At 34.6% G+C, this 17,689-nt stretch overlaps 1 protein-coding gene across 5 annotated transcripts in view; it reads left to right on the top strand.

Moving 5' to 3' along the window:
- Positions 1-17,689, top strand: part of LRPPRC (leucine rich pentatricopeptide repeat containing) — a 79,744-nt gene that overhangs the window by 32,282 nt on the left and 29,773 nt on the right. For all 5 annotated transcript variants that reach the window (XM_036435167.2, XM_036435166.2, XM_036435164.2 and 2 more), the window contains exons 21-25: positions 867-997; positions 1,535-1,620; positions 3,033-3,240; positions 11,668-11,792; positions 12,269-12,375. In XM_036435167.2, coding sequence (XP_036291060.1) covers positions 867-997; positions 1,535-1,620; positions 3,033-3,240; positions 11,668-11,792; positions 12,269-12,375 — 657 coding nt within the window. The remainder of the gene's footprint in view (positions 1-866; positions 998-1,534; positions 1,621-3,032; positions 3,241-11,667; positions 11,793-12,268; positions 12,376-17,689) is intronic.

Here is a 17,689-nt window from a genome sequence, read left to right as displayed (position 1 = left end):
TGAGAAGAACGCAATTAAATGAAAGGTTAACAAATTTCTACTACACCTTGAATGGCATGTTTTCAGGTTGCTGTAGTTTGTTTACAATAATCTGCAAAGTGAATGATAGTAACAGCCATGATAGGTTTATCATACATGCCAAATGTCCTTTCAAGCCATGGCTCCGGTCTCTTATATCTAGATTGTCAAGCAACTGATACATGCAGTAGTCATTTGCAAGTCAAATATTACTAGATTGTTAATGCAGGGATTGAAATTCCATTTTCCTGCTGGAAAAAAAGCTCTTTCTGAGGTAAAGGGTCTCTTGCTTTTTTTCAGCAGGCATCCAGCTGTACTTGGTGTTTATTTTAGTGTGTGTCTGCGATTTGTGGCATATCACTAGATTTTTTTCAGTTTCTAGTTCAATATGCCTGTGATTTTAGGGAAAAGATATAATGGGCTTTAAGATTGTAACATGGTAGTGTTAAATTCCAAAATATTTTTTCACATTACTTGGATATTAAACTAGGCTCCGAGGAACTTTGCAATGATTCATTTTCTGTGTGTGGAAATCAGACTGTGAGTAATGGTTGGCTTGGTATATATTTAATTTGGGATGTCCTTTTTATAACATAGTACTAAAACATCAAGTTTGGCATAGTGGTCTGTTTTGCATTACAGACAACAAATCTTTTAAATCCTACATATGTGTCTTAACCTGTTTTTCAAAGGGTGAATGAAAATATTAAGGAACAAGGTGAAGTAAATAACATGAATCCATTTATTTTTAAAGCACATGTAACTTTTTCTACACTTAGAACATTAAAACAAGAAATTTTCTATTTTCTTTTATATTTATTCTTTTTCATGTCTGTCCTTTATTTTAGAACATGCAAAAAGCTCTTGAACTGAAAGCAAAATATGAATCAGACATGGTTATCGGTGGCTATGCAGCTTTAATAAATTTGTGCTGTCGACATGATAATGCAGAAGATGCACTGAACCTGAAACAAGAATTGTGAGTACGCTGGCACTGAAACAAATCAACGTTAACGCTGATACACTATCCTTGATGGATCATGAAGTTTGAACATTACTGTCTTATGTAATGTAGTTTTTAAAAATTCTCTTTTGGCTGTGTTTTTGCATAATGTGAAACTCATTGATTAATTATGGCTTGTTTTTATACTGTAGTGTAAACAAAATGCTGTCCATTTTTCAAGTATCATTAGGTGCCTCATTTTGATAGATTTATCAAATAAAAGTATGTCTCTTTGAGTATTTCAACGTTCGTTACAAAGTTGGGATCACCTAGAGTGCTAGGAAGCAAGAGTTCCTTCAGTTCCTGTCATTTGCAGATAGAGTGATGCTTTTTTGTCACTTTGAATATAAGAAGTGAATGAGTATGGCTTCAAAAATAAACCTTAACTGAAATGTAGAGGCCAACATTAGCAACAATCCTGCTTATCTGATAGGTGATAAAAAATGGATATTGCTGTTCTTTGTGCAGTTAATTGACTTTTAACATAATATAAATTTGGCTTTTAACTTTTAGTGACCGTTTAGATTCAACTGCTGTCCTTGACACCAGCAAGTATCTAGCCCTTGTAAAAGTATTGGGAAAACATGGCAAACTCCAAGGTAAGCCTGGGCATATAAAGAAAACATGTGATGCAAGTCTCTTGCCTCTGGAATAACATGTGAATTGATATTAATGGTATATCATGTCCTGCAAAGTGCTTGAACACTTTGCATACAAATTTGCATGTGAATCTAACCAGAGCAGCATGGACAGTGCAGGCCATTAGTTTTAATGGACTGGCAAGCTTGTCATTTACATTTGCACAGCTCAGTGCTTTTTGCATTTCTGCAGCTAGTTTTTATTAGCATTGCTTTTTGGATTGAGTTTGAAGATCTTGGCTTATGGAACAATTTGCTTATATGCCTGCACTAATAGCTTTGTTTTTTCTTTAAAATGTCTGAAGGCTGAACATAAAACTTATAAACATAACCTTTATTTTAGAATATGAATTTTGCAGCAGTCTTTGTCTTACTTTTTGATAACATTAACCAAATGTGCACTTTAACAAGTTTTTATTTAGAAGTTTTCAGAGAAAGCCTAGATGATAGATAGCTGATGTGCATAATCTAATGTTCTCATTGTTGACATAATGCTAAGCCTAATATGATTAATTATACTTGATATATTCTTACTGTTTGCTTGTTTCTTAACTTGCTCATTGGGTTTTATTTTGAAACTTCTTTTTCAGCCTTCCTCTCTTCCTTTTATTTCTAGAGATTTAAAAACTTATTTTATAATGAAAAATGTAAGAAGAGACTTTGATATAAAAATTGGATTTTTTTCTCTAGGAAGCCTTTCTAACACAGAAAATTCTTTATAATGATTAGCTGCTTTTAAAAATCACTTTTTGTAAAGTGGTCAAAACATTTTGCCTGTGCAATAATTAAGAGCAACATTATAAAAATGCACTTATTCCATATCCTAAAATGTTTGTTTCTGCCTTCCTAATGAAGCTTAATGAATCTAATGTATTAACATGCAGTCTTTTGGAAAGCTTTCATTGGCTCTGCTTGGCTAATTAGTATCGACATAGCAAACAGGCCCTATCGGTATCAGACCATTAGTCTGCCTGTATATACAGTGTAAACACATCTTTATTATCTGGCTTCCTGACAAGCCATCTGCTGAAGAAACAATGGTGTGATTTAGCAGATGTTAGCTCTGAACGATAAAAGCATCCATTTAGGAGGATCTTAACAGCTATAGGGCAGGCTGTACAGGGTTATGTGGTGCAAAGTGGGCACACAGTCCCTATCTATAATTTGTAGTCAAAGTTGCAGAGAAATGATAAAACCATGCTATTGTGGATTTATAATTGTAGTCTCGTTTAGAAATGCAAGTAGTAATTAACTTGAAATCGGCATTATACACTAGAATTTACATTCCTGCTGGGCTTGAAATGCTGTTTTAATAGCAGTTTGTTTTCCCTACATGAAATTACCTAAGGGTCTTTTGTGTTCCTTCCTTGTAGATGCTATTAACATTCTGAAGGAAATGAAAGAGAAGGATGTTCCTATCAAAGATACAACAGTTTTGTCCTTTTTTCACATCCTAAATGGCGCAGCTTTAAGAGGTGAAACTGAAGCAGTAAAACAGTTACATGAAGCCATCATCACTCTAGGGTTATGTAAACCAACCATCAACATATGTTCCCCGTTGGTCACTCTATATCTGGAAAAGTAAGTTAATTGGATTTTGAATTTTATATGTTGGCATTAAAAGAAGGAGTCTAATTATTTGGGGATTATACTTTGTCACTGCTCTGTGGTGCTGTGGAAGCCTTGAAGGTTATTTGCCAAGAATAAGAGGACTTCCATGGACTAGGTGACCTTTAAACTCACAGCAGCTCTGTGGTCCTGCGGATTACTTCTGATGGATGGTCTATGGTGAATTTTTCTAGGGCACATGATAATATTGCATGAAATCTAATTGACTTTTTTCCAGTTTTGAGCCTTATAAGTGTTAATTAATAATAAGTGTAAGAAAGGAGGATTCCCTAGGGCTTTTGATTATGCATCATGACTATTAATCAGGTAACGGTGTAGCGGTATTTCTTCAGTGTTCCTTTTCTTTAAATGATATATTAATTGCTGTACCAACACAGAGTTTCTGTTGTAGAAGTTGTCTCTGTGCCTTGTGAGATGAATTTTTTTGAAATGCTCATGTGAGTGTCCAATTTAAAGTATTATTTGCAATGCAAATCATGAAATCAACCTCCTCTCTTGTAATGATGATTAAGTACCCTTTATTATCTTTTCCTTTTGTGTGTGTTTGTGTTTTTTTTTTTTATTTCTTAGATCTTAACTCTTTTGTCATCTTTTTCATGGCTTAACGCAGTTTTTAATCTGCTTTTTTCCTCATTGGGGCTTTCTGATTTTAGTTTGGATGTTGTCCTATCAATGCCAGGAGGAAAATGAAAGATACATCTTAATGTTCTTATATTTTCCCCAAGTTTCTGGTAATTTTTCTTTATTTATTAGGGGGTATAATTAAATATAATGAGTGTTTTAGAATTGATTTTAAAATGTAGAATAAAAAATATCTTTATGTTAGGAAATGTGTATATAAATATATATGTATACACATGTTTTATGAAATAATTCCTTTGCCATGCTATTAAAAAACAGTTTATCAAGGTAGATGATTGGCCAGATCTTAACCTTTACTGTCTCAGCATTGCATCCTTTTAAAGAAATGGTGATTCAAACAATTACTGTGTTATTGAGTTCTCAGGTTCACATCCAACTTTATATAGAAATCCTATAATTAATATGCTTCCTACAAGAATTTTTTGATTGTTTAAAAAAGACCCATCTCTGCCAATTGCATGTGGAGCTCCGCATAGGGATTTGAAAGAATGGGCCCAGTGCCCAGAAATTTAGGCCCTCCTCCACTATTGAGCAAAAATAAAATAATTAACAATAAAAATGAGGCCCTGGTAGGAAAGAATCTTACAAATAGAAATACTGTGAAGACAGTGGAGACATAAAAGTTTTCCAAGACAGGTCTGCAGATGGGGCTCATGAACCAAGAAGAGCTTACCCAGGGCCCGTGGAAATACCAGGGGTCCACACTTACCCTGGCGCTTCTCTGTGCTTTTGGTGATATGGTGCAGCCAGAGAAATCTAAATTAGCATATTTTCTTCAATGATTTCTTTCGATTTTCACATACATAGAGAGATTATTACCTTTATTTTTATTTGCCTAGGGTTTTGGGTTTTTTTTTATTTTTTGTTATCTTTGCTTTGTAGGGATAGTCTCCATGATAAGATCTTTCACATTCATTTATCATAATTTAAAAGGTTTTTATGATTGTTTTATTAGAGTCATGAGAATAATAAAAAGGAGACAGAGGAAATTTCATGTTTATAAATTGCGGAAAACAGTAGCAGCACTCCTCGTTGGGGATAAGTTAAAGGGAAAAAATGTCTTTGAAACTTTTTTCCAAATGTGTTTTCCCCAACCAATGGGCGTTATTAGCTAAATCAGAATCTTGACAAGTGTAATACTAGGATTAGCTACAACACTAGTAATACTAGAATTAACTACACTAGTTAATCCTAGTAATATAATGTAATTGACCTCAGCAGTTATGAGCTCAACTGGGGAATGAGTCTTAGTTATTCAAACTTGAGATAAAATTACAAAAAAATCCCAGAACATTGTACAAAATCTTCATCCTTTCATTCAAAGGCAAGCATGTTTTAGAGTCAATGCAGTGACTCTAAAGAGGCTATTACTTACACATTGTAATTCTTGAACAAATTCATGAGGTCGAGTTCCTTAGAAAGATGATGTTTAAAATTCAGTAGATTTTAATTTTGAGCTGACTTTTTCAACATTAGGAAAAAACATGGGAGAAATGAACACTGTCATGTTGTTACTTCGATAATGTATTAAAAACTTTTTGGATATGGAAAATAATATATTTTGTTTTTATTTTTTTGCCAAAATAACAACAGGTTTGCTCAATTATAAACAAATTGATAAAACTAATCTGCTTCTGTATTATCAAAACGATAATATTTGTATTGAATAGAAAAATATGCAAAGTTGAACATTTTCATGTGTTCCTTTATGTTAGGATTGTTCTATAAGTCATGTGTCTAAATGTATTCCAAATGAATCTTATTTTAGACAGTTTCTTTTATGGCTATTTACATTTTTAAAAATTGAGATCATGCCTGATTTTGGGGAATGACCTAGGTCCTCCATATTAAAGGAAGAAAGAAATGCTTTAAAATAGGTTAAAAGAGTTTTGTTTTTGTTTTTTAAAAGAGTTTTTGATTTGTCTTTTTGCAATGGTAAAGAAAATGAAATTAATAAAACCTTGACCATTAGGTGTAAAGGCATAGGAATTTGATGCAGTTTCAGATTCACTTGTTTTATAGCTGGATCTACTTTTGTTTCATTGCATATGAAAAATATCTTTAGCTGTTTAACTGGATTATTTAGTAAAACTGATCAAAGAAGCATTACTTTTGCTTTCCAGTAAGGATTTTTCTGTGTTGATTTGTGCTATAATCTGTATATATCCACATACATTTCATTTAAATGAATCGTGGACTTTCTGTATCTAATCCTTTCAGAGTCTTGATAAATTAATCTTGAGTTTTTCATAAAAAGGTCATAATTTCTGTTAGATAGCAATACGTTTTAAAACTCACTGTAACACTTTAACATGTTACATAAGTGGGAAATATATTTTATTAAATGCTGGTTATTCTGTCATATACACTCCCCTTCAATTTTAGCATCTTCATTTGTACTGGATATTTTATTGTTTGTGGGAATGCTTGCCTTCTAGAATAAAACTCTTTATGTGCTGAAAGGAAATTAAGGAGGTTTGGTTCTTTTACTCCATTATTGCAATTAAGAATTTAGCATCATCAGTGCCAAAGGACAAATGTGTTTCATTTGCCCTAGGGGGACAGGACAGTGATAAGATGATTTTTTCGTCAAGGATCGTTGGGTCGTAATTAAGTTACATTCCTGACTATTGCTTTCTGAAGGATGATTGGTAAATGACAGGCTTCATGTGCTTAGTGCGGACAGTGTTCAGTAGGGCTTTTTCTCCCTCTGTCAGAAAATCCTGTTGAGCCTGATAATGTAAATGTGGCATTTTATTCTGAACAAAAGAGCAGGGAAATGAGCTATCTTGTCTAATCATTCAGTTGTTTAACACCGACTTCCAGTTTAGACTCAATTGGCTGGAAAGCACTTGACATGTGAAGTTAGTTAGTGCTGTTCGGAATGCATGTTTGAGTAAATTTTAAAGTAAGTGACAGCTAAATTGTACCTAGGGAAATTACAAAGCCTTCAACACAGTTAATTTTTTGGGAAGGATTAGTTGTAATTGCAACACCAGTCTCCTTGAAGATTCCTCATTTATAGATGATGAACAGGGAGGGAAAAAAATTTGCTCTTTCAAGGGTTGATTCTCTTAATTAACGAAATTTTTGTGAAGATGATGTTTTCTCCTGAATTGATTTCTCTCTAAACTGCAGATCTGCTTAAAATTTATAGAACAGTTTGTTTTTAGAATGTTAAGGTGTTTCCTCACCCCCACTTTTAAAAACTCCCCCCCATCCTTCTTTTCTCTAGTGATTTCAGATTTTGAGAGCTTTTTAGCCAGTAAGCCCTTTAAGTAAATTGCCACTTCTGTAATACTTTATGTATTATGTTGGAGCACTTTTTTTTTTTTTTTTTTTTTGGTTGTTAAAATTAAGTATACTCTCTGAAATTGGAAAGTTTACTATAATTAAGAAGACTTAAGTTTATAACTACTGAGAGGTGAATAGATAGAGGTCACTGATTGTTCTTGTTCTAACAATTCAAGATCATATAAAAGACATTTGTGGTTATTAAAGTTATAGTGAGGAATTTGGGTCAGGAGTGCTTTGTTTCCTACTACTTTTAAGTAGATATTTTTATGGTCAGTAAATACCTTACATGAATGTATGTCCAGTGTTTGTTTTTCTCTCGGGGACATTATATCATACTTATAACAAGGACTAAAACCAGAAGTAATAACATGTTTGCCTTCTGAGCTTAAAGTTTGCTTCTACATAGTAATGCAAAATTAAGTTTCTAGTAGTTTTATGTAAGTTCAGATTTCCTTTAAAAGTGAATTAGATATTTCAAAAATGAATTTTTAATATGAGCACAGTGAGTCTATTCATGTTAACAAATAAAACTTTCTTTTAAGTGATTGAATTACTTATTGAACTCAGGCTATTATGTATATGTATTCTTAAAATTTAGGATTATAGAATCTTTCCTCTGTTCTGCCTTTATTTCATAGACTTACAGAATTTTGATAAAGCTTATATGAAGTTAATTTGCATCAATCAAAATATTTAAAAATGATTACCTACTATTTTGTAGCATATATAGTTTGATTCATGAAAATTATTTTATGCGTTTCACTGAAATAATTTTTGGGGTAGTCTAGTCATTGAACTATCACAGTGGAGTTTTTTGTTTGTTTTTTAGAGATAATAGTCGTTGATTTTCTTTCAGTAGTTGAAGCTTGTAAAAGCAGTGGCTAAATTTTATCAGTAAAAGACTTTTTATACTTTGTGACCCAACTACTATATATATCTCTCCATCCTATATAATAAAAGGATAATATGCAAATCGACCGAATGGTGCAACAACAGGTCCCTATGATGTGCACTGACCACCAGAGGGCAGATGCTCAATGCAGGAGCTGCCCCCTGGTGGACAGTGTGCTCCCATAGCAGGGAGCTCCACTGCTCAGCCACAAGTTGGGCTGAAGGCTGGAGAGCAAGGCACAGCTGGCCTCCTAGAAGTCAGCCTTGGGCATTGCAGCTGCTTCTCCTCACAAGGAAGAAAGGATATAAAAGCGGCCTCCAGGTGGCTCCCAACAATCAGCCCAAACATCAATGGGAGAGGATCCCAGCGCCCGCCAGGGCATCCCACCGCCCGCCACCCTCCCACCCCCCAGGGTTACCGACCTGTGCACAAATTCATGGACAGGGCCTCTAGTTCAAAGTTTTAGGAATTATGCATACAAGAGTGGGCAAAAGTAGGTTTATAATTGTAAAACATAGAATACAATAATTAATAAACAATACAAGAATAAAACTGTTTCTTGTACTTCACAACTGTAGACCTACTTTTGCCCACTCCTGATACACTGAAATAAGTATGGAATCAAAGTTTTGAATCCAGAATTAATGGTTATCCACAAGACTTCTTGAAAAGATTATTGTTATTTCAGAGCAGAATTTTAAATTAATTCTGATCTTTTAAAGTGTACAAAGGCAGTCACAATCATTTTGGGTCACCGAAACTAGAAGTACACTGATTAGTAGTGTGGTGCCCCACATTTTGGGCATAAAGTTGTTTCTGCCTTTTCCTTTTGATATTTTGCTGCTCTTACTGACTTTATCCTGCCTAATGAAAGTGGTATTTTCAGATTATTTTTTTCTGCTGGTGTGAAACATTTGAGCTGATAAACCTAATAAGCTCAAATTCATAGACCCAACCTCACATTAGAATATTAGAACTGGGAGGGAACCCAGAGGTCCGTCAGTTCAGCCATTGTGTTAATCTTTTCATCACCACTTCTAGGAATGTATCACATGGCTGCAGCTGAACTCCATGCAGTACTTACCAATGAGATTGAAATTCAGAATTCCCATGAGTATACAGCTATTTTCATAGCAATGAGACTACAGAGACTTTTTCATTTCCGTGACCACATTTCTAAGCTTGAGTAGGAAAAATTAATAATGATATCAGGTAATACGAAGAAGGGACACTTCTACCTCTTTTTAAAGGGACATGATCCAGCCTCAAGTCAGAATGTAGGTAATAGTGTTTGTTTGGAAAGAACAGACTGGTCATTAGTTCATTTCTATCATAAGTATCACTTTTTAAAAATGTTTCATTATAGTTTTCTATTCTTTTTGTTGGCAACCTGAGGGCAGTAACGTTGGCACTTAAATTTCTAACAACTATATGAATTATTTACATTTTGATATTCTTGTCTTTCCTGTTGTTGTTTTGAGCATGTATAATCTTTAGAAGCATATATTTGGAGACCAAAGACTATTAACATCTCTCTTTGATTGACAGAACAATTATGCATTCATTTATTGATAGTTTTGACCTAATGTAGGGGAAATACAATTGAGACATTACTATTCTAGTTTGGGAATTGATCTGAAAAAGCAAATCATACCACTTTAAAAAAAAATCAGTATGTGTTAGCTTTTCTCTTAAAAATATTTTAGTAGTTTTCCATGAAAAGTAATTGTAGAAAGGTAGTAACTGAACTTGTGTCTGAAGCAAGGGAAAATACTGGTTATATAAAGCTTTATATCATATGTGGTAGCTACTGTAGCATTTCTCTTGTATGACAGTAATCTAGCCTGCAACATCTACTTGCAGTTTTGAAATTAACCTGTAATTTAGTCTTCACCCCAAATGACAAAAATTCAAATGACTCTGTGGGGTGCCGGAAGATGCACTGTAAACAGGGCCCAGTAAGGGGATAAGGTAGAGTTCCATCAGGACAGACTCTCTTTCACTGTGTCAGGATTATTGCGGTAAAATTAATGCTTCTTCATGGTATTTTACTTTTTTAGTGCAGCTTAAAATCTTAATCTAGATAAAATAGTAATTCCGTCTAGGGCAACCGAACATTTGTATAATGGACCAAAATGTTAGGGCTTCAACAGAAAATTTAAAAAGGCTTTTTTCTTTTGAAAACTGTTGCTTGTGTGAGAGAAATGTGTTTTCTCCACTAAAGTGATCTCTGTCACTAGTACTTCGGTCTATATCTCTAACTATGCCTTTTTTTTCTTTTTTTTTAAATACTTCTGCTTTTTTTTTTTTTTTTTTTTAATCTAATTTAATTTGAAATTGTATTGCCATATTAGGTTAACCAAGCAACAATGCTTTTAATAGAGCGTAATGTGTAATTAGGTATACTCCTGAAAGTGGGAGGCCCAGGGCACTGATGGCAGTACCTTCCTTCCTCTGTTCACCTAGCAGTAACCAGTTAATCTCTAAGTGTCTTAATTTCCTCAGTTACTTAATAGTAAAGGATGGTGGCAGGTAGAATTGGGTCACATAATCTTTCCTAAGGTCTTGCCTATTTTTCATACTGTCGTTCCTTTTAAAGAAAAAAGTAGTTTTTGAGGACCCACAAGAATGTATTTCCACACTCTTATTTAAGAACTCAGACTTAATGAAAATACCTTTTTATATTAATTTATTACCACATAAGAGAAGCCTTTACTTTATAATTGGAAATTATTTTTAAAAGCTGAGCCTCTAATGAAAAGCCTCTTCTAGAATTGACTGACCATAAGATTATTCTAGTTTTAGCAACAAGACATTTCTGTATATATGAATTCTCAGGCTATTTTCTCCTTACCTGGAAAGACAGCAGTATGAAAAATATGACAGTAAAGTTGAAAGTGCTGGGAAATACCTTGATAGCTATTGATAGACATTTAATACAGTTTCTCTCCCTGGCTAAGTGGCTCAGTTGGTTTGAGTATTGTCCCATACATCAAGAGATTTTGGGTTCGATTTCTGGTCAGGGCACATCCCTCGGTTATTGGCCCGATCATCTCCAATCAGGGCGCATCCACGAGACAACCAACCAATGTTTCTATCACTTTCTCTATCTCAACCTCTGCCTTCCTTCCTTCCCTTCCTAAATCTCCTGGTCTCCCTCCTTCTCTAAAATCAATAACTATATCCTCGCTGAGGATTAAAAAATAAAAATAAAGTTTCCCAACTTGGAATTATTGAGAACCATAAACACGTAAGTAGTTAGAAAAATATTTTATAGTAATCTTTGTTTTTAGAAGTAATGTATTCTTAAAGTAATCACAAAGAATGCCTTCATCTATTTGGAGTTTTTAAAAGTGCTATTTAGCAAGCAAAATGATAAAGATGAGGCAGGGAATTGCTAATGATGCCTGTACTCTGAACATTTATTTATATATAAGAATTATTTTTTCTCTTTTTTTTTTTTTTCATTTTGGCTTTAAGGTTTTCTGCCTTAAATAAAGCTCAGTCATATACATTGTATTCATTGTTAATATTTTTATATTTCCAAGGGATGACTTACCCGCTGCTCTTGAAACCAGCATGGACTGCTATAACAAGTATAAAATATTACCAAGGATCCATGATGTCTTATGTAAACTGATAGAGAAAGGCGAGACTGATCTCATTCAGAAAGGTTAGTCACCTTTTAATATCTTGGTGTTCGCCCCGCTCGTCACTTATTTAATCTTAATGCATTGATGTGAAGAGAAAAATCAAAGACGAAGCCGACACATCCAGAGAAATGTTGCTACACTTCTAAATTAAAAAGAAAAATATCAGATAAAATTTCAGTATTGTAAATGTCTTTGATTTTAATAACTGTTCATTTTGAAAAGTTGCCCCTCTATTAATTTTTGTTCTACTTGGCAATCTAGCTTTATTAGGATTTTTTTTTACCTTTATTGTCACCAGTTTTCTTTGAAGCTAGTCTTAGGTACTTAATTTCATAAGTGTAGTTAAATAAGAAATGTGACAGAAAATTGGTTGACATAGATCTTTAAGGTGTTCTAAATATTGCTTTAAAGTTTTCTTTTATTTTTCTAGAGCTTCAGTGCTTTTATATTTCTCTTTATTTTTTTCTTCTAATATATTTTCTTCTTTCTTTTCTAGCAATGGACTTTGTGAGCCAAGAACAAGGTGAAATGACAATGCTGTATGATCTCTTCTTTGCCTTCCTACAAACAGAAAATTACAAAGAAGCCAAGAAGATCATTGAGGTGCGATTTTTACTACAGTATTCTAATCAGTTTTTTAGAATCTTAGGATGAGTTTAAAAATTTTAACCTTTGTCGGGACCGGTTTGGCTCAATGGATAGAGTGTCGGCTTGGGGACTGAAGGGTCCCGGGTTCGATTCCGGTCAAGGACATGTACCTTGATTGCAGGCATATCCCCAGTGGGGGGTGTGCAAGAGGCAGCTGATTGATGACTTTCTCTCATCGATGTTTCTAACTCTCTATCTCTCTCCCTTCCTCTCTGTACAAAATCAATAAAAATATTTTAAAAAAAAATTTTAACCTTTAATTACACTTGTTGTAATTCATGTTAATATAATTCAATCCCAATAGTGGAGCGGTAGTGGGGAGATACTTGGCCAGCTTCTTTATCCTATATAGTAAAACCCTAATATGCAAATAGACTGAATAGTGGAACAACCAGTCACTAGGACACACACTGACCACAAGGGGACAGATGCTCAACGCAGGGGGAGTGCTGCCCACCCAGAAGCCGCCTCCATTGCAGGCAGGCAGACATCCCTGAGGGGTCCCAGACTAGAGAGGGCACAGGCTAGGCTGAGGGAGTGCACGTGTCTCCTCTGCCCACCAGTGCACCAATTTTGTGCACCAGGCTGCTAGTTGTATATAATTACAGTTCAGAAAAGGCAGCCTAGTTGTATATTGAATTTGTTTCCTCACTTTGTTAAATTCACTGTTATATATCAAGATGATATTTGCATAAATCTCGGATTGTGGAACAATTAAATTAAACTAGCATTCCTGGGTATAAAGTTGCTAATCCTCTTTGCCAAGGAATTCTTTGTTCTTAAAAGCAGTGGAATTTAATTTGCTGCAGCCCATACTCAGATTTATTTGTAATGCTTGTCTGCAAATTAATCAGCCAGACAAGTGCTGTTTGGAACTGTTTGGCATTTAATTTAAAAATTTCTTCTCTCTCTTCTTTCTTTCTTTCTTTCTTTCTTTCTTTCTTTCTTTCTTTCTTTCTTTCTTTCTTTCTTTCTTTTTTTTTTTCTTTAACTATGGTAAGCAGCTTATGGGAAATAGTAGGTGACAAACCTTACCTATTTGGGATTCCTATATTTTACCTAAGTTTGAAATTTTGCTTACTGAAATCTATTAGTCAGAGAAAGGGCAACTATAAAGTCTGTACAAATTGTGATTAATTTCATTATTAAACAATTCTGTGTCCCCTAAAAAAACTAAACATTCCCCAGAAGATGGATGCATCATCCTAAAAACATATTTAATGTGATTATATAAATTTGTAAACACATCAGTAATCGTGTTTCTCTTAGATCATACTTTGCTATTACTTTGTGTCTTTTTCCAAAAGCGCCCATGGTGGATGGTACACAGAGGTGGTGTTTGGCCTTCTTGTTTGTATATTGATAACTGCTTATCATTAAATTGAAAACATAGTTATTAGTTTCCATTGATGTTTTTGAAAGAAAAGTCTAGTATGGAAAAGGACTGTGAAATTAATTCAGGACTTCTTTTCTTGTCTGTCTTATAACTCAATTGACCCTCTTGCCAGAGGCAAGTGGGACATGCTTTCTTGGACAGGTGTTTCTGTAGCTTGAGTAGTTCATTTGCATTTTTTAGAAGTGGTATAAATTCTTTCATTGTAAGTGCACTGTATGTATATCTGAAATTATGAGGGGAGCTGCCTGCCTATTAAGTTCTGCTGCTCTTTGTGTATGGTATCAGTATTTGCAGGGTACAGATCAGAGTAGAAATTAGGCTCAGGTATTCAGATAATAGCAATGAAAGGTTCTACAGTAGATAATCATGTGTCTCAGTATGTAATAAGCAGGACAAAATAGGAAGAGCCAAAGGTATAGAGTGAGTTCTCCTTTTGCCATCTACTTGTTAAAGTGATAATGGGCAAGTTACTAAACCTTTTTACCCTTTCTCATCTATAAAAGGGAATGCAGTGTGGGGCAAAAAGTAGGTTTACAGTCCATATGGAAAATAATACAATAATTAATAATAATACGAGAATAAATTGTTTCTTATACTCTAAATTGTAAATCTACTTTTGCCCCACCCTGTATACTATTTTTTTAAGATTCAATCACATAATGTATGTAAAGTAGCTTGCCTGTTTCCTGCATTATGGTAGTAATCAATAATATTAATTCTCTTTCCCCTGAAAAGTAGGGGTTGTATTTTCTTTTTTACCCCACATAATTCATAATATGATGCTTAGCATAAGGTACATGCTTTTCACATGAATAGGCAATGAATAGGAATACTCTAAATCTTTGCCAATGTATAACATCATTGAGTATAATCATTTAGGAATGGCTGTCTACTGATGACAGAATTTTCATAGTGGATATATACAAAATTGCTTAAAGATTAAAGAGTAGCTTTATAGAATTCAGCAATGTGTATAATTAATACATGAGACTATATTGTAGTACATTTTAGTTGCTTTTTAAAAAATGATTAGTTGGAGTTGAAATAAAGTTGGGAACTTGCTTTTTTCATTATTAAATTCAAGACCTGGAGTTCTTTCTTACAGTTTTCTTAGGATTACGGAAAAATGCAAATTAATAAGCTAGGACTGTATCGGCATATGAAAGAATATTATAAATACTGAGTAACATTTTTTATTATTCTCTGAAATGCAATAATGCCTTACCGATGGGTAGATTCATTAGGTTGGATTTCCAAAGCAAAATAAACAATGAAGCTTCTTTGATTTGAAGCACTGTGGTAGATAAGATTAAACCAGTGATTAAAATGAACATAGACTTATTTTTATACATGGATTATTGTAGGAGGATGGGATTATACCTGTTATTTTGTTTTATGCTTTTCAATGTTTTCTATAATGAGAATATATATATTATTATTTTTATATATATTATTATTTTTATAATGAGAATATACATATTATTCTTTTTGTATATATATTATCCTTTTTATGTATTTTCATATAATATATATTCTTTATATATATGTATTTTTTTTTATATTTTATCTGAGAATATATATTATTCTTTTTATATATTTATGTGATTATCCAGTCTTCCCAATGACATTTCCTTAAGAGGCTAGAGGCCCGTTGCATGAATTCATGCGCGAATGAGGTCCCTTGGGTGGCCTACAGAGATTGGACCCCAGTTCACACCCACAGCCCCATAGCCCCACAGCCCCGCCTAGCACCCTGCCTTGGCCTGGCGCCGCCCACTCACCTGCTCCACCATCCCATCTGCAGGGCCATCAATTGGGGCCAGCCTCCCCCCCCCCCCCCCCCCAATTGCTATCTGTGGTGCAAAGGGACACCCACTCGCACCCACCTTGGCCTGGCACAGTCCACTCACCTGCTCCACCTTCCCGGTGCCACTGTTGTCAGGGCTCTTTGGAGCCTGCAGCTTCTCCATTTCTGCTCTCTGCCAGCACTGCGTCACCAACACCCACCATGATCCATACTGCCCCTGGTGGTAAGCTCATGTCATAGTGAGCTCTCAAGCAACTGCCTGAGGGGACAATTTGCATATTAGGCTTTTGTTATATAGGATTACCTTCTTTCCCCATTAAGTATTTTTGGCTCCCTTGTCAAATATTAGCTGACTATATATGCAAAGGTTTATTTCTGGCCTTTCGATTCTGTTCCATTGATGTATGTGTCTGTTGTTATGCCACTACCATGCTGGGTTGTTTTTTTTTAAATATATTTTATTGATATTTTACAGAGAGGAAGAGAGAGGGATAGAGAGCTAGAAACGTCGATGATAGAGAATCATCGATCAGCTGCCTCTTGCACACCCCCTGTAGGGGATGTGTCCGCAACCAAGGTACAAGCCCTGGACCGGAATCGAACCCGGGACCCCTCAGTCCGCAAGCCGACACTCTATCCACTGAGCCAAACCTGTTTCAGCTATCATGCTGTTTTTATAACTATAGCTTTGAACTATAATGTCTACTCTTAACACCTGGTTAAAGTACATCATGTTCAGTTGACAATAGTTAGACTGTTAAGTTTGACTTGCTCATACATATTATCCTCCTTATTAGACATGGTCTATAAGTCTATCTCTGAAGATTTTGAAGAAAAAGACAAACATTGAAAGGATTAATAAGTTCTATGATACCCTTTTTCCACCCCTGCTATCCTGGGTATGGGATAAATAGTTGATTTAAAAAAAAATATTTTATTGATATATATATATATATATGTGTGTGTGTGTGTGTGTGTGTGTGTGTGTATTGTGTGTGTGTATTGTGTGTGTGTGTGTGTGTGTGTGTGTATATATATATATATATATATATATATATATATATATATAAATAATTCCCACACACACACACAGAGGAAGGGAGAGAGATAGTTAGAAACATCAAATATCGATCAGCTGCCTCCTGCACACCCCCTACTGGGAATGTGCTCGCAACCAAGGTACGTGCCCTTGACCAGAATCAAACCTGGGTCCTTTTAGTCCACACGCCAACGCTCTATCCACTGAGCCAAACCGGTTAGGGCATTAGTTGAGTTCTTATTATTGTCTCATCCCCTTATACATTTGATTTTCCTCCTAATGCTCTGGCTACAGAGCATGATGCTAGAGATAATTGTTCGTTTTCCATTTTCCATTTCCAGCAGTAATAACAAAAAAACAAAACAAACAAAAAAATTAAAACGTAACATTTTCACCTAACTGGCATGGCTCAGTGGTTGAGCATCAACTTATGAACCAGGAGGTCATGGTTCAATTCCTGGTCAGGGCACTTGCCCAGGTTGTGGGCTCAATCCCCAGATGGGGGCATAAAGGAGATAGCTGATCAATGATTCTCTCGTATCATTGATGTTTTTCTCTCCCTTCCTCTCTGAAATCTATAAATATATTAAAAAACAACAACATATCAATAGCTCTCGCCAGTTTGACTCAGCAGATAGAGCGCTGGCCTGCAGACTGGAGGTTTAATTCTGGTCAGAACACATGCCTGGGTTGCGGGCTTGATCCCCAGTAGGGTGCATGCAGAAGGCAATGGTCAGTGATTCTCTCTCATCATTGATTTATCAATCTCTTCCTCTTCCTTTCTCTCTGAAATCAATAAAAATTTATTACAAAAACAAAACAAAAAATATAACATTTTCTATTTCAGTCTAATTTATTAAGATTTTTTTTTAAATAGTTTGAAGTAAAAGAATCTTCATTTCTTTTCATTTAAAGGAAGTAATTACTTTATCTGTTTTTACTAGTATACATAAAAGCCTTGTTATAACAACAGATTTATTAGTATATCAGCAATATAATGAAATTAAAGTAACGAATGTTATTTTAG

This window comes from Pipistrellus kuhlii, unplaced genomic scaffold, assembly GCF_014108245.1.
Source record: "Pipistrellus kuhlii isolate mPipKuh1 unplaced genomic scaffold, mPipKuh1.p scaffold_m20_p_13, whole genome shotgun sequence".
Lineage (NCBI taxonomy): Eukaryota > Metazoa > Chordata > Mammalia > Chiroptera > Vespertilionidae > Pipistrellus > Pipistrellus kuhlii.
Note: the sequence above shows the minus strand (reverse complement) of the source record. Positions and strands in the feature narration are given on the sequence as shown.